The sequence below is a fragment of the Numida meleagris genome, chromosome 3 (genome assembly GCF_002078875.1).
Source record: "Numida meleagris isolate 19003 breed g44 Domestic line chromosome 3, NumMel1.0, whole genome shotgun sequence".
Lineage (NCBI taxonomy): Eukaryota > Metazoa > Chordata > Aves > Galliformes > Numididae > Numida > Numida meleagris.
In genome coordinates this window covers 98,114,928-98,137,479 of record NC_034411.1, presented here as the reverse complement: position 1 = coordinate 98,137,479, position 22,552 = coordinate 98,114,928, and the positions used below count along the sequence as shown (strand labels likewise).

At 37.7% G+C, this 22,552-nt stretch overlaps 1 protein-coding gene across 4 annotated transcripts in view; it reads right to left on the bottom strand.

Moving 5' to 3' along the window:
• GREB1 (growth regulation by estrogen in breast cancer 1) overlaps nucleotides 1–22,552 on the bottom strand; it is an 88,457-nt gene that overhangs the window by 15,328 nt on the left and 50,577 nt on the right. Inside the window, exons 11-26 of one of the 4 annotated variants that reach the window (XR_002436865.1) lie at nucleotides 22,317–22,454; nucleotides 21,963–22,148; nucleotides 21,157–21,507; nucleotides 20,528–20,656; nucleotides 18,873–18,998; nucleotides 18,207–18,404; nucleotides 17,941–18,121; nucleotides 16,133–16,325; nucleotides 15,420–15,556; nucleotides 13,821–14,160; nucleotides 12,285–12,400; nucleotides 11,421–11,620; nucleotides 10,347–10,436; nucleotides 8,105–8,730; nucleotides 4,851–4,987; nucleotides 1,431–1,533 (exon numbers count right to left, since the gene is read on the bottom strand). Coding sequence is in view for 3 of the 4 variants with exons in the window: in XM_021391756.1 (XP_021247431.1) it covers nucleotides 1,431–1,533; nucleotides 8,087–8,730; nucleotides 10,347–10,436; nucleotides 11,421–11,620; nucleotides 12,285–12,400; nucleotides 13,821–14,160; nucleotides 15,420–15,556; nucleotides 16,133–16,325; nucleotides 17,941–18,121; nucleotides 18,207–18,404; nucleotides 18,873–18,998; nucleotides 20,528–20,656; nucleotides 21,157–21,507; nucleotides 21,963–22,148; nucleotides 22,317–22,454 (3,132 nt within the window). In the remaining variant the exon portion in view is untranslated. The other 3 variants (XM_021391755.1, XM_021391756.1, XM_021391757.1) reach the window with 3 other exon arrangements.

Here is a 22,552-nt window from a genome sequence, read left to right as displayed (position 1 = left end):
TATCCAGACATTTGCAGCCTTTCCACAGCACATTTGTGAACTGAGAGGAGAAAAAATACTTATTCTCATCAGGGAAAAGAAAGTCCATTTCAGAAACTGAGTGTTAAGTACCATGCAGAGTTAAAGTCAAATGCCCCTTCTAGTAATAAGACCAAAGGCACTGAAATCAGGTTTTTTTTTGAAACAGGCAAATTGACATAAAACAAACGAGCAAGCAAACAAACATATGCACACTAATCCTAATGAAATACTTTTTTACTTTTGTCAAGAGGATGAAAGTAGTGAAGTGTTCAGTTTGGGGATCAGTTGCCAGCTATTGTAAAGAGCTATAACTCAATGTCTATGAGTACTAAATGATTATTTACAATAGGTAAAATCCAAAGTAAATATGAACTCAGATGGAATTAATTAGATGGTGAAATTCCAATAGAAGGGCATTACATTCAGTATTCCTCATACCTACATAAACCCTTAATCTGCGTAAACCTCTAAACCAGCTTTTAAATTTGGCATATTATTTTGCACAACTACTTTGCTCAGAGCTATATTTTTTGACAAAAGCATAGTAACATCATGAAAAGATGTCATCTGCTGAGTGAAGCTAATGTGGCATAAGTCAGGCTGTGATTTTGAAGCACAGACACTACTCCATGCTCCTCTTTCCTTATGGCACTCTGCTTTCGCTTGTGATTTCATGTTGATTTAACTTGCCGTGTTGGTTGCTAACAACATCAGAGCTTGGTGTTCCGGTAAGGTTACCAAATCTCCCTAGATTCCCGCTCAGCCTGAACTCAGTGGCCATGTAGCTGCCCTCCTATCAAACCCTGGGCTCCCCACCTAAGCCATTCAATTATTCTATAATTTCTCTGTGCAACTGATCCATAATTACTGTGGCTGAGTGTCAGAAATATATCTGGAAATAGGAGAGAGAGAGTAAATCATAATTTTAAAATTTTAGACTAAAATTAGCCATTAGAAAGCAGGAAATGTTTTCTTCTTCAAGTGGTCTTACATATTTAGAAAAAATAACGTTGCTTCTGGCAATGCAAATGTATCAGAGTTTCACTGATTTTTTTACAGAGTTTACCTCAAAAGTTCATTCCAATTTTGAACTTAAAAACAATGGCTGGATATAATTTAATATACATAAATGCTGTTAGTTATTTTCCAAGAAAAACAGAGGTATGTGGTTTTCTTACTGAGAGGAAGGCTAAAATCTAAATGATGAGTGAAATTCTAAAATGTTCTTAAGTATCAGTTGAAGATCACAAAAAAATCTAAAAATATTTCAACAATCTAAATTAATTGCAAAGGTGAACAGTATAGAACATGCAGAAAAACTACTGCTTGAATTAACATAACAAGTTTCTAAATTCTCCAGAAATAAGTTATATTTATATTTATTTATATCATTTATAACAAGAACTTACTAATGTTGATTTCTTCCTCATCATAAACGTCCACTTCTGTCAGCCTGATCAGCATTCTGGACAAAATACTGAGGAACTGAAGATAGGCACCTGTTTTCCCTATCTGTAAACATACAAATCAGAAAATACAAAACTTTCATTTTCATCTAGAAATTGCAGCTGAAGTGAAACCAAATATTAATATTTAGTGTTTGCATATCCCTATACTTTCACATTCCTAACCATTAATGACATGCTTAAGTGCTCGATGCTTTTGTGCTCTTCATGCAGGAAATTAGTTTGGAAAATGCATTTTGTATCGCAGATCTAATTATAAGACAGCAAACTTGAATTTTCTCTCTCTTACAGTTGCTACATTGGCAATGAACTCTTAGAAATCCACATAAGCTCATAAAATGTTTTATAAACAATCCACTTGATGTAAAATAACAAAAGAATTACTTCAACTCCTTCATATTTGCACAATTCATCAGCACACTGAGTACTGTTGAAGCATTCTGAAGAAAGAAGCGTCAAACCTCTACTGGAGAACTTGTCCAGGCCACATCCACTCCCTAAGGACATGGCATACATGATAATGCGTTGTTCCACCTCTTTTGCTGAAAAGATATTATTTTCCTTCCACTGTTTTCAAGTTACCTGTTAAAAGCTTGTTTTAAAATTACCTTAAGATTGTTACTTTAAACTTTTGTTTTTACCTTACAAACACAAAATATGTATTTTCTCTTCATTATACCGAATTGGTTTGTTATCCTTGTATAGCTTTTTCAGCCACAGCCAACGTTTTACTCAGTTAATTGCTCTGTGTCTTCCATATAAAGTTTATTGATGACCACAAGGAAATAATGCTGTTACACTTTAAAAGGAAGCAGTACAGAAAGGGTTTATATGAGAAAAAAAAGAGACCTGCAAACTCGTTTCATTCTCACAGGAGAATACCGAGTGAAGTTAACATGTAGATCAGTTATGACATATTCTCCTTCTGCAACTGTCTGTTCTCAGGTAGTTGTATCAGATTTTGAAATACATCTACATTAGTACTGTATTCAAACTCCAGCTTTCACTGCCATTACTGCTGGGGTACGTCAGCAACATGGTGTACTGAACTACTAAAAACAGTATTGGATTTAATATTTTCCATATTTCAAGTAGTTTTTCCATTTTCTCTCAACACTTGTGTCTTTGAAGATGAAACAAGAGCAAGTAAACATTTGCTTTTGTCAAAGTTCATGCCTGTTACTTTTAGTAAATCAGATTGCACTTGAATGGATGTTGGGCAAGGGTTGAAAAGGGTGCCCCTTTCCCTGAGGGCAAAATAAGCCCATAGAGGGCAAAATAAGCCCATAGACCACGTGTTAGCACACAACTCCATATTGTCCAGGGGTAATATAGGAAAAAGTTACTTTTTATTAGAGCATGGACCCACAAACAAGGTGTTTCTAGTTCCCAGTCTGAGTTTTCATATAAAATCCACGGAGACTCATGAGAATCTTTCTACTGACCTTGGAACAAGGCTGTAAGCTTCACTGGAATAGCTGATCTTCTTCATTCTCCACATTTGTGGCAAACTTGATCTTACTTTGTTGTATTAGAATGCATTTTCTACATTTTTTCATAGCTGAGATTACATTTCTATGCCATTATGAACATATTCTTTTTAAGTGCCTCCCACCATCCTTTGATTAAACATTAGGTGGCCTGACAGATTAAGAGCTCCCTAAGTTTGAAGAAATGAGAGTCAAAAGTACGCAGCTGTCATTCCTAATCTGTTTGAAGTATATACTTAGAATTGTCAACAGGCTGAAAGCCTTACTTTTCCCTTTCAGTAACCATTTAAAACTTGTTCTATCAAAAACATTTATTTTTCTTTCCCTCAGGAAAGAGGTTTTCGCCAGTGGTTTTCAACAACACATCTGGGGTCAGCAGGCTAACTCTAAGTGGTACTTAGGAGAAAGGTAGCAATTGCCTATTGATTCGAATTTACAAAGCAGTAGGGTCACAAATCGAAAATGTTGTAAACAACAGGACTAAAAATATTGGTCCCTGACCAGGAAACTAAAACATATGCACTTTTCATATTCCATGCATCACATCTTACCTAATCTTATTATCTGTCACCTGGAAACCGTCCACTACAGTACTATGAGCTTTAGGAACTGCTAGATATTAGCAGCACTGAATGGAAAATGCTGGTGGGAATGGGCAGGAGTCTCTCATTTTCAGGCTGTTTCTCTGCAGGCAGAGAACCCAAGCTGAACACATTGCAACATTCTTAATTTGACTCCCCTCACACATGTATTTGCCTGCATTTTCTGCTGAAGAAATAAGTTTGTGAAATACAGAACACTTTTCTCAGTTCATTTACGGAGCAAAAGATTCAAAAGAAAAATGACTTTCTATTGACAATCAATGTTTTCTCCAGAAGGGAAGAACTTCAAAAATCTGAATTTATAGCATGCTCAGATAGGTAAATGTGCCTTTAAATTCAATAAGATTGTTTTTTTATGTGCCATCTCTGACCAAATGGAACTGCACAGGGTGTCTTTGCTTGTTTGAAAGTACTGAGGATCTGTCATTACACGCAGCTTCCAGATCTCTCCAAAGAGTTCTTGTCACATCTGTTACCACCCTTCTTTTGGATCAGTTATTTGGGGCATCTGCAAAGAGATGCCGCAAGCAGGATAAGTCACCTGGGGGTCATACATTTCCAAATAATTGAAGTATTACTCTAATTTGTTTCTGGCTATCTAAATTTGGAAGACAGAAGTCTGATGAATTAGACTTTGAAGAAGAAAATCACAGAAGACTAAGTTGCAAAAATCTCATATTTTGTGAAAATTTCCAATAAATAAGGAAGGTGGATCCTGCCAAGATATAGTATTTTGGTTTCTATTTTCATCCTAAATGCAAGGCATGATTTGGTGAGATACTAAGAACATGTTTACTCTGCTGTTCTACATTCATGAAGATTGTAGCTATACAAGAGCAAGAGGAGAAAACATGAATTCAAATTCTTCCCACAGAAAATTCCAGAGAAACGAAGGTCCATCTTTTGTGTCAAAGACCCACAGTGCCTACAGGAGTGGACAGCCGTTTAAAGACTTTGACCACTGAACTGTACTTTCCATAGATATCTATAATCAACTGAAAACAAACTAAGAAGCGGAGACTGAGAGAATCCAGTCAGAAAAATTAGATTCATGTCTTCATGCTTATTCATAAAAAGGTCATCCAAAGGTGCTGTCACAGCAGGTCTAAGAGTAATCAGGTTTTGTTTTGTTGAAGTACTTTATTATTCTCATGTTTCTAGAAAGTACCATCTGATATCAATCTTCACATTTGGAGTAATATGGCAAAAGGGGAAATAATTCCATAAGGCTTTTCTACTTTAATTTCCAGGTGAGATAGTTCTTCACATACCACAGCAGTGGTTTTCAGACTGTGGTCTGCGAACCAGTGTTGATTCACAGAAAATATGCTGATGGTCCACAGACAGCTGGTCAAATGGTGCTGGGTCTTCTCCTTGTTTCCACTTGCTATGTTCTGCTAAAAGACAGCTAACAAAAGATACATTAAATATTTCCCTAATACCTTTATTACATTAGAAGAAAGGCATTTAAGCCCATTGTAATAAAATTTTAGTAAGAGGAGAGGAGACCCAAACAGTATGGGCAGGAGTTTTCTTCCTCAGGAAATGTCTTAAGATGTTTTTCATTCCCTGAGAGAACTTCTGCGATCAAGCATAGGCAGTTACTTACAGATCATGAGCAGCTTCCACGCCTATGGAAAATACTAGTTCTAGGTTTGTCATATTCAGTTATAAAAACAGTGGTACAAAATTTTCATCTGCAGTTTGGAGAACTTTAAGATAAATGTTTCTAAGAAAAATATTTCAGTGAATTTAGACTTCCTGACAGGCATTTTGTTCAATGTTGTACATTTCTACCCATACCTATGATACTTGCTCACACTCACTAAGCAATGCCTTGAGCAAACTTGAGACCATTCCCTCTTGTCCTGTCACTAGTTATGCAAGAAAAGAGGCTGACTCCCATCTCACCACAACCGCCTTTCACAGAGTTCTTGAGAGCAATAAGGTCTCCTCTGAGCCTCCTCTTCTCCAGACTAAACAATCACAGTTACCTCAGCCGCTCCTCATTCAGACCCCTCAACAGATTCACTGCCCTTTTCTGGACATTCTCCAGGACCTTGATATCCTTCTTGTAGTGAGAGGCCCAAAACTGATCACAGTACTCAAGGTGTGGCCTCATCAGAGCTGAGTACAGAGGGACTCCATCTGAGTACAGACGGATCAGCTCCCTGCTCCTGCTGACTGCACTATTTCTGATACAAACCAGGATGCCACTGGCCTTCTTCGCCACCCGGGCCCACTTCTGGCTCATGTTTAGACTAGTGTTGACCAGCACTTCCAGATCCTTTTCCTCTGTGCAACTTTTCAGCTACTCTGCCCCTAGGCTGTAGCGTTGCCTGGGGCTGTGACCAAAGTGCAGGACCCAACACTTGGTCTTGTTGAACTTCATCCCATTGGCCTCAGACCATCAGTCCAACCTGTCCAGATCCCTCAGAAGGGCCTTCCCACCAGAAGGGCCTTCCCACCCTAAGGCAAATCAACACTTCCCTCCAGCTTGGTGTTGTCTGCTAACTTACTGAGGATGCATTCAATCCTCTCATCCAGGTCATCAATAAAGATATTTATAGAATCATAGAATCATAGAATTAGCTAGGTTGGAAAAGACCTACAAGATCACCTAGTCCAACCATCCACCCACCACCAACAACCCCACTAAACCATGTCTCCCAACGCTATATCTAAACGTTTCTTGAACATCTCCAGGGACGGTGACATATATTGAACAAGATAGGCTGAAATACCAACCCCTGGGGATCAATCACCGGCTGGATTTAATTCCATTCACCATCACTTTCAAGGCTCAGCCCTCCAGCCAGTCCTTTATCCAGCAAAGAGTGTACTTGACCAAACCATGGGCTGCCAGCTTCTCCAGATAGCTGGAGAAAGGACAGAATTTCATGTAAAGAAAGTGATATTAAAGGTGACATTCACTGCTGTACAGAGGGCCTACAGGAGCTCTATTCCATATTTGAAAAAGAGTTTCACTTCATAGTGAGAGGTGGTGAATACCATATACCATGTTAGGGAGCTAATGAGTAAGCAAGCTGCTTGTCTCAATATAATTAGCTAAATGTCACGTCATGTGTTAAATAACAAATCCTTCTGACAGATGTGTAGCATGCTCTCAGAAGTCTCCGAATGACTCTTCTGAGAAACACAGGTTTACATTTGAGACCCTAAACCATATGTTTTATGATCAGATGCATACTAAAGCAGTATTTACATATCACTAAATCTGAATTTTTAGTGTGTCTTTGGGAATAGTCTCTTTGTGAGTTGTGATGTGTATACATATAAAATTCTATGAAAAATTGTCATAGCTTATGTTTTTCTTAGAGATGAATGTCAACAAACTGCTCCAGAATGCGTTATTTTTTGGACTGCACGTTAATATAACATTCATTTTCTTGATCATGTCACATCTCAATCTTTGGCAAACATAGGAGATTTATATTAAAGGAATTGAGAGTATTGTATAACTTCTAATCAGAGTACTTTCTGAATCCTTTACACAGTACAGTAATATTTGCAGGAAGTTTCAGTATGAAAAACCCATTTATGCTCTTCTGCAATATACATTTGGTTGTACTATGGAAAAAAATATTTAATAAATAGCAATATATAGTTTCCTTTTTCAGTTGATGGGCATAAAATGGGTGGATCATATTGCAAGTTAAGGCAGGTAACTATCTTTAGATAAATTCTTTTTGTTGATGCTAGAATAACAGGAAACATGAATTTTTACTTTGGATTTATCCTTTCTGACTTCTGATGTTCATGTGATGTAAATATGCTCATAGGCATGTGGTCTTGTTGCTTGGTACTTCAGCAGAATATGAGAGGCACAGTATCAGACTTAGTATGTAACATGTGCATTGAAATAGGAGACGACTTGCTCAGACATAAGCGTTAAACATTCTCAGAGAATTTAAAAGACAAGGAAGGAACTTCCTAGAACAATACACATTTTCATGCATATTTTGAAAGAAATTTAAAAGCTTTGGTTAGCCGTTCACCTTGTAAATAAAGCTCTGCTAAAGATGAACAGGCCTTCTTGCATGTGCTGTCTACAATAGCTTCTATATTTCTGTCTGTCACGCGGAGGAAACTGAAAATACCTCAACTGCAAACTTCCGGCTATCTTCAGATTGCTCCCGGGAAAGTAGTTTTGTCTGATCATTGATTGTGATTTAAAATGTAAATGCTTCATCTTTGACAAACAGAAATGGTGCAGGAAATCTATCTTCTGAGCAAGTTATCTTTTAAAACATTTTAATGGAAAGATACTGACAGAAAATGAATATTGCTCCAGATTCACTGTCTTTGAACACAAATTAACAGTAAGGAATGAAAGATCATTTTACTAGAAGGGAGTTAGGAAATAAGGAAATAAAATATAAATAACTTACTCTCCACGTAAAAAATGTTTAAAGTACGAATAATAATAACTAATCTATTTCTGTAGATTATGCTAAAATTAAACAAAATAAATGAATGATAATACCTTGCTTTTATTACACACCTGTGGTGGCCCACTCAGCAGCAGCCTCCTTGGGTGAAAGGTGTCCATTCTGCCCTCATTTCTATTGTTGTAGTCCATATGGATTGGCTTGGGCACTGTCCATTGGCGGTAGTATAGAGACTGCTCTGTGCAAGTCATCATCTTACTCATAAGAGGACGAAAAGAACTTGCCCACATCACAGAGTGGTAAGGCAAGAGGGAAGATGATTTGGGAAGTCCACTGCTGTCCGTAGAGGTAATAATGTCATAAACCAGTTTGGGCAGGAAAACTATGGGAGGCTGTTTTGATGATTTAGTCATGGAGCATTGAGAGGTCTGTAAGATGAAGGAGTTATGAGTAGGTGCAGAGGAGGAAGAAGAGGAAGAGAAAGGTGAGGAAGATGAGGAGGTGATGGAAATTTGGGTACTTTTTATGTTTTGTTTTGTATCAAGTTGTTCATTTCCCGGTGGTAAGTGTTTGCTGATTGTTGTTTGTGCCCCCTTGTCTACTTTCTGCCTCTGCCTTTCATGGTTATTTGTAGTTTCTTCAGTGCTGTTACTTAGGACTTGTAGGACTTGGTGGGGGGATTTTGCTCTGTCTCCTGCTGTTACTAAAGGAGGAGATGGCTCGCTGCAGAATGCTGTAACTAAAAGAAAAATTACATTTCAATACAGTGCAATAATCCCAGCTAGTCAATGACACGGTGAAACACTGAAAAATTATTTAGATACAGTACCTGTCAAATAATGCAACCCCACCCCTGTTTTTGCTATCTTTCAACTTACTCATACAGAGTCTTAATGAGATTAGTTGGGAGTACTTGTCTAAAAGCAGCAAGCACCTTTCCAAGAACTTATGTTCATAGGAAAGGTGTGATTGACCTGTCCTTCCCTCATCCATTCCCTTTTTGAGTCAGAAGTTCATCAGATACCCTCATCACTCAAGATCACTATAAAATTATGAAAACTTTTGTTTAAAAGGATGTAAGAAAATAAGTACTCACGGGTTCTTACCCCATCAGACTACAGAAATGTCCACACAGACTGCCATTTAGAGACAGTCCTCAGCTCTGAGTCAGCTCTGATTCCACACTCATGTTTGTGTCATTAAAACTCTTAGCCTGACACAGTATAACCCAACTCTCAAGACTGGTGCTATGAACTCATGCACAGAGCTTTTGGTCAGCTCAGAGCACAAACTGAACTCACCAAGACTGGTCTTGACCGTCACGTAGATATACCTCATAGCTCTTTGCCAATTCTCTGAAAGTGGTGTACTTTTATTTATATTCTTTAACTATTATGGTTTCTTGAGAGTTTAAGACTTCGTTTTAAGTTGTTCTGAGGATCTTTAATCTCAATGACCTCCAAAAAGGAGATGCAAAGACTGTGCAATCCTCAGAGCAGACTGAAAACTGGTTCAGGAATCAGTCTCCTAGTGGTTAATAAGAATATCTCTCTGAAGCTAGACATAGATAAAAATAGCTTTCCATTCCTAGTGGAAACAAAAGTCTTTGCTCTCAAAAAAAAAAAAAAAAAAAAAAAAAAAGCAACACACAGTTTGAACTATTAAAAAAGTAGTTTCTCTTGGTCTCAAGAAATGGTAAGAGATCCTAGTCGCATATATTAATCCAAAGCAGCCATCAAATGACATTAGCAATGAAGATAAAAATACCATCAGCAGTAGGAATGGTTTCAAGAAACCACTGTAACATCCTGCAGAATATCAGTATCCCAGAGCACAAGGAGAAAGGAAAAGAAAAAGAAAAAAAAGATTTATTTAATCACAGGCAAATTCAGGCCACAAATCCACACACGGGCCACATAGACCCGGCAGAACTGAAGAACAGACTAACTCTAAAGAAGCAAAAACATTTTAAATATTAAAGTGGTTGTGGGTATGGATTTTTAAAAGATTGCTTAAAATGGTGAGGTGTGTTTTCTTCTTTATAAGCTGTCATAGCTTCAGTGAACAGACTCAGTACTAACTGAGCATTCATACCTAAGTGTCACACATTGAAGAAGTGCCTGTTTTAGGTACCATGTCCTATGATTACTTTCCAAGCAAGAAATCATCTTACTTCTTATATTTAAGAAGCCTGATTCTAAATTATTTTTTTAGAAGCTATCTATAGTTATCTCATTAAAATAGGCCCTGTCAAAAGCTGAGTGATTTACACCTTTTTATTCTTTCTCTAATCTGAACAAAAGGTCTCTTTTCTATCCTAAATGTAGCTTAATAGAGTTAAACTTAAGGACTTACTGGAAGCTTTTGAAGAGAGAGATGAAGATGCAGAGTCATGGGAATGAGATCTTTCTCTTTTCATCGGACTTCTCCTTTCTGAAGTAGAACCTGTTTCATGAATAGCAGCAGGAGAACACAAAAACAAAATATAATTAAAGTAAGCCTGTAAGAAGTGATGGCTATATTGCTGAAATAAGGAAGAACATACAAGTTTGGATGGGACCCTGGGCAGCCAGATCTGCTGTGTGGCAACCCTGCCCATGGCAGGGGGGTGGAACTGGATGGTCTTAAAAGTTCCTTCCAACCTAAGCCATGATTCTATGACTTGTCTGAATTCTGTCCTCATTCTGACAGTGTTTTCAATGTCTTCCTACCACGCAGCATTGGGGTAGCCTATAAAATAATCTAATTATGCTGAACTTCAGTAGACTTACAAAATCAATTCTGCTGCCAGGAGCTGGCATGTCACAACTGTGTTTTACCTTTCATACCAATCCAGTGTTGGTGAAACCAACTGACAAAGAGCTCTTTTTTTTCAGTGCATTATGATCTACCTCCTACCCATTACAGTACAGCTTTATGGATAAATTATATCTCAGCTTTTGATGATGAAAGTCTATACCTAGCCCTCAAGGATGTTTGCTTGAGGTTCCTAACTTGGGCTTCTATGTCAAAATGCTTGTTTCCATGCAGTTTAGCCATAATAAAGAGACAAAAAGCACTGCACTAAGTCTGTCATCTTAGCCAATGTTCTAAATTGGACTCCACAGGAACATACCATACTTTACAGACCAGGAGAGTAGTCTTATAACTCAGATGCCTAACCTCAGTGCAACTTTGACTCAAATTACACCAACTTACTTCAACTAAATGGACAGAAATATTCATCATACCTAAAGTAGGCCTCTCTTAAGAAATGATAACCTCTCCAACTCCACCATTTCAATTTGAATTCACAGACAGACAATACACAGGAGAACCTGAAACCCTCATTCCTAAGTTTCTAATATATCACATTTTTCTAATATATCAAATGTATTTTTTAATACAACTCAATTACTTTACACCTCTTATTATCACTAGTAGCAGTACCTTCTGTTGCTATTTCTTCATCTTCATTATCAGTGCTGCTTAGTTTCTCTGGGTCACTTTCTAACACATCATTCACAACTGCTTTCTCGGTGTGAATTTCTGAGCTCACAAAGTATGCTGCCAAACCAAGCTCTTGCTCCAACGTTGTCCTTACTAAAGAAGATGAATTTATTAAACGTAGGTCACAATATCGCAGTGATCTGGAGAGAAACAGATGAGATAGTATGAAAACTTATTGTACTCTATTTCTTTTCCAGACACAGCCAATAGGGAATATTTTTTATGATCTGCTTAAACAATGTATGAGATAGAACAAGGTAGATCTTTGGTGTTTAATAAGTTTTCCATTACGGTGCATACAGTTTTATTATTCTTAATCCAGTTAAGCAGTTTAATCTGGTGCACTGAACATCAGCATAGGAAAAAAAGTATCATTTTGGATTCAACTGAAGAAACAAAAGCATTTAATGTTATTTTGGTCATCCTGGGGCACCTTGTTTGCCTTCCAGCTTCAACCACAGAAGGCATGGACCTTTCCACATATCTTGTTGGATATATACCAGTATCCTGCAGATATCTCAGCTACCTTGAGGTATCTAAAGTAGCTATAGATACTTCTTTTTTACGTACCCTTATACCAGGACAACTCATAATATTTTAAGTAATAACTTGCTATAAGCAGGAGATTATTACTAATAATATTTTCTGTTTATAATATAAAAAAATACAAAAAAAATGAAAAAGAAGCATCTTGACACTTAAATCTGTTTTCTTCCCCACAAGTATTTAAACAGTTAATTTTTTAGCCATTCAATAAGCAGCAGATAAAAAAACTCCCACTGAGAAAATACCAGATCTACTTACCGTGGTAAAGACTCCCCTTGTGGATCCATACCACTAAATATTAATATACAGGGCAAACCTTCAAGTTCTAAATAGGTCTGCGGCCTCCAATCTACATCTTCAATTTTCTGCCAGACCTGCGTAAGAGACACTATTGAACATATGGATATGGCACAAGTGAAAACACATTTTAACATCCATTGTATGAATTGATTTGTACTATGGATGGATGTTTCACCAAAGTAAGCCAGACGGCAGAGCCAATTTCAACACAGGTAGATTGCACAATTCCTAAAGAGATACAGGTAGCAATCTGCCTGATGTAAACCTGAGGAGATCAGGACAGTATGTTCTGGTCTGAAAAGTCTCCTAGGCTCCCAGCTGCATAACACTAGGGCATACATGGATAGAGTGGATATGGTACATCAGGCAATTAAGATGAGTAGGAGCTTCTGAGGAGAGAAGGGATTGCTTCCTGTGGTAGATAAATTACAGATATTTGAGTCCAAGGAGGGAAATGAGCAAGGAATGCGGCTATTTCACCTTAGAGGAATAGCAGGAAGCTGGAAGTATTGAACATGCACATTACACTGTCCTCACTTAATATCCTCTGAAACCTCCTGCTCTTCACCAAAGTTGTCAGTTTTCCTAATAGTGTAATGAGAAATTTGATAACTACGTCTGTCATTCGAATGTTCAGCATCAGACTATACTGCTTTACTCACACCAGCCAATACTTTCTGCTGTGAGACTGACCTACAGATAAGGAATACACAGCAGGAACAAGAGTATGATAGTTCAGCTTCTGCCATTTGTACATTTATTACCACTACTGTGCATGTCTGGTAAGACAAATGGGATGTGATTCAGAATACTGATTTTTCAGAAAAAGTTATTCATAACATAGTAAGGTGAGAATTAGGCCCTGGATATGAAATGACTGTCTAACACATCAAATTAGGCACAGAACAGAGTGTAATACACAGTTTTGCTTTAGCGATCAGATGTAATTTTATGAAGAGAAAGAAAGTATCAGAGCCTTTTGTTACATGGATGACCAAAGATTCTGGACCTAAAGGGTATAACTGAATTTTTGAAACAACACATGGTCCAGAAAGAATGAAGTCCCCAGCTGTTAATTCCAGACTGGTAGCCAGAATCACCAGTTTGGTGTCTTCATGCCATCTGCTGGTGAGAAGAATAATATAAATCTTAGCTGATCACTGAAGAAAAACTTTCAGCGCAACAATGACTTTGTGAGAAGACAGTGACAGTTTTATTTAAAAGCAGTTCAGCTGTTTGGGAAGGTTGCTGTGGGAAGCCAAGTTCTAGCTCTATCAGTTAATATTCAACTGAGTAACAGGAATGTAACCATTGGTAGGACAGTAAAAGAATCACAGATGATTTGTCTAAAGACAAAAGTTGTGCTCCTTACAGTAGTTTTGAGTTTTTCTAGTAAGAAACACACTTCAGCTCACGACCATATCTCTCACCAATAAAGTCTCCCCATCTACCCATCTCATGAATCTTCCCGGTATATGTCATTCTGCAAGTTACCTTTAGTTGCTCCACAAAGTGCTTCCCTATAGTGATTCCAGAATTAGGATTTCCCAAGATTATTTCAAAGTTATCTTCAAGGGCTAGTCTTTCCCTTACATTATACAGACGTTCATATGCCACTGCAGCCAGTGGGGTACATGGAATTCTCAACACTACCATGAGGCCATGACCACTAGGACATTGTCTTGAAGAGTTTATTAGGTTTTGGGTGATTTCCAGAGTCTCAACTGAGGTGTAATTCTTCATCTGAGAAAGACCACACACTGCCATCATAGCTGCAGAGTAGTGTTGTATGAGGACAAAAGTCCTTATCACTGCACTGTGTAATCTGGGAAACCTGAAATAAAGGGTGAATTAAATAGTGAAGTATTAAAGTGAAAAAGCTAATGTTCTCCAAAATATAGTAAATTCAGGATTTTCTCCTGTAAAGATCCCTTCATATTTACCGTCCAACAGAATCTCACCAAATTACAGTTTTGATAGTCCTTGCAATAACATTTCATTTCACAATCAGAACGGAAATTGTCTCTCTATCGCTCAGTAAGGATTTAATAAGCAAGTAGTTCAGTAATGTTACATCACTTCAAGTTATCGATACTTTACTGCTGTTAGAAAATTTGCTAATGCACTCAGCAATACCATCAATCAAAATGCATACATTTGTCAATGAGAACAGCACTCTTCATTACATTATCATCAGGGTTTTTTCTATTGTGTTCTTACTAAAGCTGTGAATTAACTCACTCTTTTTTCCAAGAGGACTGAATAATGTAGGCAGCATTCAATGAGCACTCCAAGTTCCCAAGCCCAGGTACACCCTGTCTTAATGTTTGCTCTGGTTTTCATAAAAATGAAACCCAGGTGCACAGTACAAAGAGGATCTATGGCCTGCTCAGAAAAATGCCTATGTGTGTGATCAGAGCTCCATGTCACCCTGTAGAAAATCCCAGTAGATAAGTGTGAACATGCTCATTCTTTCAGTCAGCAATACAAATTTGCAAATTCTATTCATCCTGTCTTCCAGATTCCGATGAGATCATCCACAGTTGCATGCCCTCACATAATGTGCCATTACCCTTTTGCAGTGGTTCCAGAATTGCTTCACAGGGACCAAGAAAAACTAGCTGTTGATATATTTTCAAGCTGGGATGATCCTCTAAAGTTTTTACCACTGATTTAAGTGCACAAAATGTACAGATATACCTCCTTCACTTTGTGGTCTATTAGTGCAGTATACAAAAATGATACAAAAAAAAAAATATATCAGCTAAGGCCAGCACGTGATATTGGACAAAAGTAATAACACATTTGAAATCACATGATAGTGCAGTTTTAGATTGCTGTAATATAGAAGTACCTATTGTAACCAAGTACACATACTAATATGGGCTGAACAGTGTGAAAGTTTATCTAATCAGTTCATCTGATTACAAACCAAATACATACTAAAAAAAGATGGAAGGATAAAATAAGAACAAATGAAACAATTTGTGAGACAGTGAGACAAAAAAAAAGAATCAGGTTTCTAGCTAGAAATTCAAGACTCTAGAATATACTCCCTAAATGTCCTGCATTAAACTAAGGATTGTACCATACCTCTTTCCCAAAGCCATGACCATTGCTTCAAAAGAGCTGTCATACCGAAGCAGTGGGATACTATGCCCAGAGAGGGTGGATTCAATGAATTCTGACAGTCCAAAGTATTTCTTGTTTTCATGGTATAAATCTACACCCTAAAAGAAATGAAGCAATAAAAATCTAAATGTAAGATGTTCCAGTTATTAATTTACAATCGATTAATCATCGGTATCTGCAGTCACATTCCATAATAAGCATACATATATTCAGGCACATAATAAAACATGGAGAGAAAGAAAAAGTTGATTTTTGGAGAGAAAATAAGTTATACTCCATTTTTCCCTGTTTCTCTTCTCTCTCCCCATATATGCATACACAGAGACAGAAGATCTATGTAGGTAAAAATATATGAAGAAAATTCATATATCTACTTATATTTATGCAGTAATGCACTAGAGACAGATTTTCAGATTGTTTCCATTTATGTAACTCAAAGGTTTACAGCAGTTACTACAGTTTATAGGAGATATAAAAGGAATAAAGAAAAAAGCAAGAAATGACAGGAGAAGCAAAGGGAAAGGAGAACTTGATGCAGACTGAACATAAGGGATGCCATGCAAACTTCATTTGTTGTACACAGAAATTATCAGGCCTCTAGAGTTTCACCAAGTATATAAACGCAAAATAACTCATGAAAAGTTGACTAACTCACTTAAGAGCATTCATCTTACATTGCTGTATGAAGAAGGCCAGTGGATCTCATTGTAAGGGCTGATGTGAGTGTGCTGTGTCTGCAGCGCATAGGGGAAGGAAGTCACGTGGAGTGTCACAATGTTGGGTGCCTCTTTCACCTCCCTGCAGTTCAACAGTCTATCAACAAGTCCTGTAGACAGTTCTGTCTGAGGATAAAGGCTATGCATAGCACTGCAAAACAGAAACCCAAAACTCTCCAAAGCGTTTGGTGCAAGGGAGATGTGAAATCAAAGTTGAATATGTACAAGGAACTTAGGACTCTATTCTTTACCCTGATTTTGCGGTGTGGAAGGATGGGAAAAGAAAGTTATTTCACTGCAGCTGAAAATTTCTTTAAGTCTGGTTAACTCTATAGCTAGCAAATTACCGGTCTCTTACAGTCACCAGCAGATGAAAGGACAAAAGGAAGCTGACATTATGGCAGTTACTGATGATCGCACACTTCTCTGCTAAATTTAGCCAGATTGGTAGTGCTGCCCTTGAGAAAATATAATTCTTACCTACAAAAAACAAGATAGAAAACGACAGATGTAAGTCAGTATAGCAGAAAGGAAGGGGGAAAGCACATGTGACAGAATTAGTACAATAAAGATTAGTTATTGTTAGGGCAAATGCCAGTCTCATGAAGTACAAGCTTCAGCACTGCAAGGTGCTGTCATCAACAAAGAGAGGTAGGTAACTCCAGAAAATGCTTGTGCCTACCCATGACCTCTCAGCCTTCAGAAATGCTTGTGTCTCTGCTGTGACTATGTGGGCAATCCCAAGCAATTTAATTCCTATTATAGGCACTTCATTTAACTGACATCAGCAAAGGGGCATGAATCCTCTTGGACAGAATAATCACTTCAATATTCGTCCCTTACATAGCTTTATTAAATAAAAGGAAAAAAAATATCAGAGCTAAGTAGCTATAAAGGTGCATCCCTACCACTCAGGGATGTAACATGAATAAATGCTGTAAAGGCTGTAATAATTCATGTAAGTGTGTAAGATATAAAGGAATTGAATAGGAAACCCTTACATAAGCAAAAATAAAGGTTTGGTGAAAATGCTTGTTCTTAACCAGTGTGAAAGCCAAGACCCTGTCATTCCATTTGTAAGCAAAGTTCAAGCATTTCTGGTTTCAGAAACACCACCATGTTACCAAAGACAGATGGAATTTGGTGCTGTTTCTGGAATTTAGTATATTCTCCAATTTCCCTAGTGCCTCAGGGGCTGGAAAGCAAACGCTGCCTATTTTCTCAACAGGCAGACTGCTGAAAAGCCAAGGAAACAGTGCTCTGTGAGGGAAGAAATGAGCTGTGCAAGGGAACTAACAGGGAGCTTGGTCAACGTGAGATGTAATTCTCAACAGAAAAAAAATATATATATATATGGCAGTGGAAAATTTCCAATCAGTTAAAAAATATCAGCACTAGTTGTCTAGTCTGCGGAGGGTTTTGCAAATTCTACAGCCCAGAGGACACTGACATTATCCCAGAGGATAATGAATTTTGTGCACTTCCACAGGAAGCTTTCCTTTGAGCAACTGACACCTAGACAGAAAAATATTAGCTGTGGCTGAAAGAAGACTGGTGAGCAAGGAAAACTGCAATATTCTAGTACAGCTTAATATAATATGCAGAATAAGCATGAAAGACCTTAAAAGAAAACATGTTTATTCAATGCATGGGAAGACAAGTCAGCAAAGACACAAACAGATGAAGGAAATCAAATCATAAATCTGATCTTACGAGTTAATGAGAACAAAAATAATTTCTCAGAAAGCAACTTCGAGTTTTCTCACCTCATTAGATCCCAGTGTGCGTGATCATGGATTAGGACAAACAGTGTGTGTGGATTCTGCATAGAGTTTTGGAGAAAGACTTTGAACTTAATCTGGGCCTCTGCATCTAGTTTCATGACATACTGCTCCACCTTCTGCTTTGTAAGATGCTGCTTCTCCAATCCAAGTTCTAATAAAATACCTAGAAAAAAATGGAACAGATGTTAGTGTTTCCAGATATAAATGCTTTCAGTTGTTTCCTGTAAATGAAGCTAACTAATGAGCACCTGAATGCCAGAGATGAAACAAAGTCTGCTGATACGTCACTTCAGAGGGTGGAACACAAATCAAGAAATCAATTTTCTCGAAGGAACCCAAATCAAGATTTTGAGTGCTGGAGTCAGCAATTGAGCAAATATGAGACAGCAGTTTCTGAGCCACCGCTAGCTGGAATGGACGAATCTGATGTCGTTCAATCTCATAGCCTGGAAAAAGACAAAATTATTTTTATATATATATACACCAAAAGTCTCATCTAATGAGAAATCTTACAGTCTAGAAAAGAATGATTGATCTTTTCTTTGAGGAACATTGCTTATGAGTCAGAGTTCTAATTTATGAAAATCTACACAGGACATGCAAAGAAAACTTTCTGCACTTGGGCATTTTATTCTTGCAAGTCTCTTAAGTATTTAAGAGCTGAAATTGAACTTGTGCAGTAGCATTCCACTACCAAGGAAGTAAGACTTAAAGCTTCAGTGAATACAGTTCTCATGGAATGAAGCTGAGCATCCACCAGTGTAAATCTAGATATCCCAAGACATGAGTTCACGATCATCTCAGAACAGAATTCTTCAAGAGCCCAAGACTCTGCCCAAGTCCATCTAACTGCACACCTAAAGACCTACTCTCAAGCATCTGACTCTATTACCTTTTCAGAAAATCCTCCTTACTTGTACACACAGCTGCTCCTGTTCCATTCAGCACCGTTGATTTATTCACTGAAGCAGACAGTGATGAAGAGATGTGCCCTTGGTTTTCCTGATAAAATTTCTCCAGCAAAAGATCAATGTCCCCCTCTATCAAATGGAAAGGAGAGTGGTAAAAACATTCAGGTTGATAACAGCTGTATTTAATGCTGACTTTCTTTAGTAGATCTCAAAAGAGATTTGTGTATGCTAGGTAGTTGTCCTGTCCTCAGCTTATTGTCTATTTTGTACATCAATCCTATCATTAGTTTCCATTGCATTATTTTTTTTCAGCTTATCACTAATAACACGCATGCCAGGCCAAGGAATGACAGATCAGCTCTACAGACCTCTGCCTAGGACATTTAGAGAATGTAGCAGAAAACTAGATTCAAGGTTGTGATCTAAATCAGCAACAACAAACACCTGAACATAACTTAGTTTATGTTCTGACCACGGAGCTATTTGTACTGTTTACAAATAAGGATTAGAAGAAGTTTTTGAAACTCCAATGCAAAGCAGAGATATTATTAAATCTTTAACATTTTTTGAGAAAAAGAATGAAAAATAGTTTCCTATAAAGTAGACAGAGAAATGAGAGTTTTGTACCGATACACAATGTTACAGCAAGCAAGGTATGTTTTATTGAGCTAAGTACATCTACAAATACATCCTGTTCTGTTTAGCAGGGACACTGCTTACTGATGATAGCTATTCAGAAAACACAGCATGTCTGTCCTGAGTACTTAGTATTTTCTCAGCAGTTGAAAAGATTTTTGAGCATGTCAGCAAATGATATTAGAGTGGCAGGGTCTACACCGTGAAGTGCAATCCAGAGGATGTAGATGGTAACTCCTCTCAGGATGTTCATTTACTTGTTCTGCTCAAACAATAGTTACTTTGAGCATCATAACTCAAAGATACTAGGAACAGAGACACCAGCATAACTGCATGACGGTTCTAGGAAGACAGGTGTCTCTTCAGTGACTAGTGAAAATATCATAACATTTTCAGAAAACATTCTTGCCTTCTAAGTACAGATTTCATGCTGTGATGTGAATGGTGAAGGGGACTGTGAAATGCATTAACACTGACAAGTATGCTGCATTTGCTATAGTTGTGTGATACAGTTATATTTTCCACATGGCTGGATCTATCCACAGAAAACTCTGCCTGTACCTGTAGTAATCCTCAGTGTTCTCAGTTAAAAATGATCCTGTCAAGCTGGCTCTCTGCAATTTTCTTCTCTTTCCCATGCACTAAGATCAAGTTCACAGTATGATTTCCTTCCTTCAGTAAAATAATTCTGCTCTACCATGGTCCAAATGAATCACGTGCTTAGAGCAAAAGAATTTATACATTCATGTGTATATGGGCTTATATGTTAAATAGACTGACTTGTGTAGCTAAGAATAGCATGTTCAGCTTCTTGCTGGGCATATTTTTATGAAACTGAGGGATTTTAGAAACTGACACTTTTAGGAGGAATTGCAATTCAAATGTACTTTCACAACTTTGTTCTGTATTTTTCATACATTTCTAATAACATCTTTCTTCGAGGAAGCATGAGCACAGCTACTTTCATTCACTAAAAAGACTGAGAGTCTTGAAAATACGCATATTTACAGCACATTATGTACCAGGGCAGAGAGTGCTGAAGAAGGACCCTAGAGATTCCACTTTGCCCGTGACCAGCTGATAGTTTACTTCTTTTTGGTAGTCTGAAGGAGTGAGCATGCCCTCGGACAGAACTCTTGCCTGATACTTTCCTAAAAGACAAAAAAGTCATTTTGAAAGCACTTCAAAGTAGAGTAAAAACATTCAAAGTCATAATAAAAACACCTCCTAGCTAAATGAATGAATCCCCTCCTGCCAAAAAACAAAGGCCAAAATGAGACTTTTTTCTCTCCTGTACAAGTATGTACCATGTTTGTTGAAGGCAGTAAGGTTGAAAGAGCGTACTATAGAAGCTACGAAAGTGTTCGATGCTCTGCTCACAGTAATACCCCAGTCAAACAGAGCAGGAAAGCATTATGCACTGTCTGATGTTAGTTTTCCATTATTTATTTGTAGCAGTGTCTTTGTAAGGACACAGCTAATGCAAGCAGAATGGGATTACTGGGGGGAGATCCAACTGTGCAGCAGCAGCTTTGGTTCATCAAAACCCATTACTTCTTGGTCACGGTTCTTTTTTTCTGAGGCAGCTTATTGAAAATCCTCATAGCATGGGATGACCCTGCTTTGCCTGGAGAAACTCTTGGGATCTCACCTGTTATCACGATGCAGGAATCAATGGCTCGATTTCTGCTAGCACATATGATCACCACGTAGTTTGTCTTTATTAATTTTCCTTCGATGAGCAGCTTAAACATTTCTGAAAGCCCTTCAGCCAGAGAGTAGCTGCACTCAATGATGTGGACGCTGTCATTACAGGAGCTGGCTGCCAGCCCTGCCAGCCAGGGGAGCTGGGCTGAGGTCACTGGGGCAATCTGGCTGGGCACCTGAGGAAAGGTCTGCGGAATCACCTGTTGGTACTGACGGATTTCAGATAGGTGTGATTCTCGCCAAGAACGCATGAATATTTGTTCCAAATCCTCAATCAGAGGGACTTGGTCTGAAGCTAAAAAAAAAAATTAAGAGGAAAATGTTCATCTTATGAAACAACTGAACAAAGCTGTTGAGTTAAACAGGCTTTTCTTTTTTTTAAATATGTCCTTTTTTAAAGATGGTCGTGTTTCAGACTTATGCATGCATGACTATTGCCATTAGAAGATGTGAACTATATCTTTCATTTTGAAGCGTCTTTGCGAGACACAAATAAAATTGCTGTAATTGGAACCGGACTATCATTAATTAGAAATATTTAAGTGCTTGAATACTGCCCGTATCAATATAACAATATTTATTAACTATGGACTATATGCAAGAGCAATGAATTACAGCTGTTTTTCTTTTTTTTTTTTTAGTTGCTGAGATCCCATCTTATAGGAAAGTACAAACTCTGTATCATTATATTTTAATCTATGTTTGGTCTTCAGGAACAACTGATTATTTAGTTTTAGAAAATAATCTTACCTAGCTGGACAAGGTAGTAGACAGTCAACAAGAGCTGCATTTCCTCTGATATCGGCTGTATTGTCGGGGCACCATACTGTTCATATGCTCTAGATAAAGACTGTGAATTTCTGTAACAGGTATACAGCAGAGGACTCACTATCACATCATTAATGTTCCCGCAAAGATATGGGAAGTTTCCATGACCTTAGAAATAAACAGCATTTGTACACATCATGTTAATATCATGCTTTAAAAGTTTTAATCGTAGGTATTTCAAAGATGAGAGCTTTAGCAGTGTTCAGCAAAAGGATTTATCTGTACATCTCTTACAAAAAAAGACCCAAGGTCTTGCTGAGGGGTTGGGTTTTTTACCTTTAAAGATAATTGGCTTTGCTTTACAGATTTTCAGCAAGTTGTCAGGAACTGAGACAGGTTCTCCCGAGCCCACCATTGGAGATGAGGCTGGCCCCACCAAAGCAGAATGTGGTAGAGATGATAGGCTTCCTCCATCTAAAAGTTTATACATAATATCTCTGGAGTGAGATCTAGTAATTGTTTCCTCAATGAAAAGTTATTCAACATCATTTTATATACATATTTGGTATAAG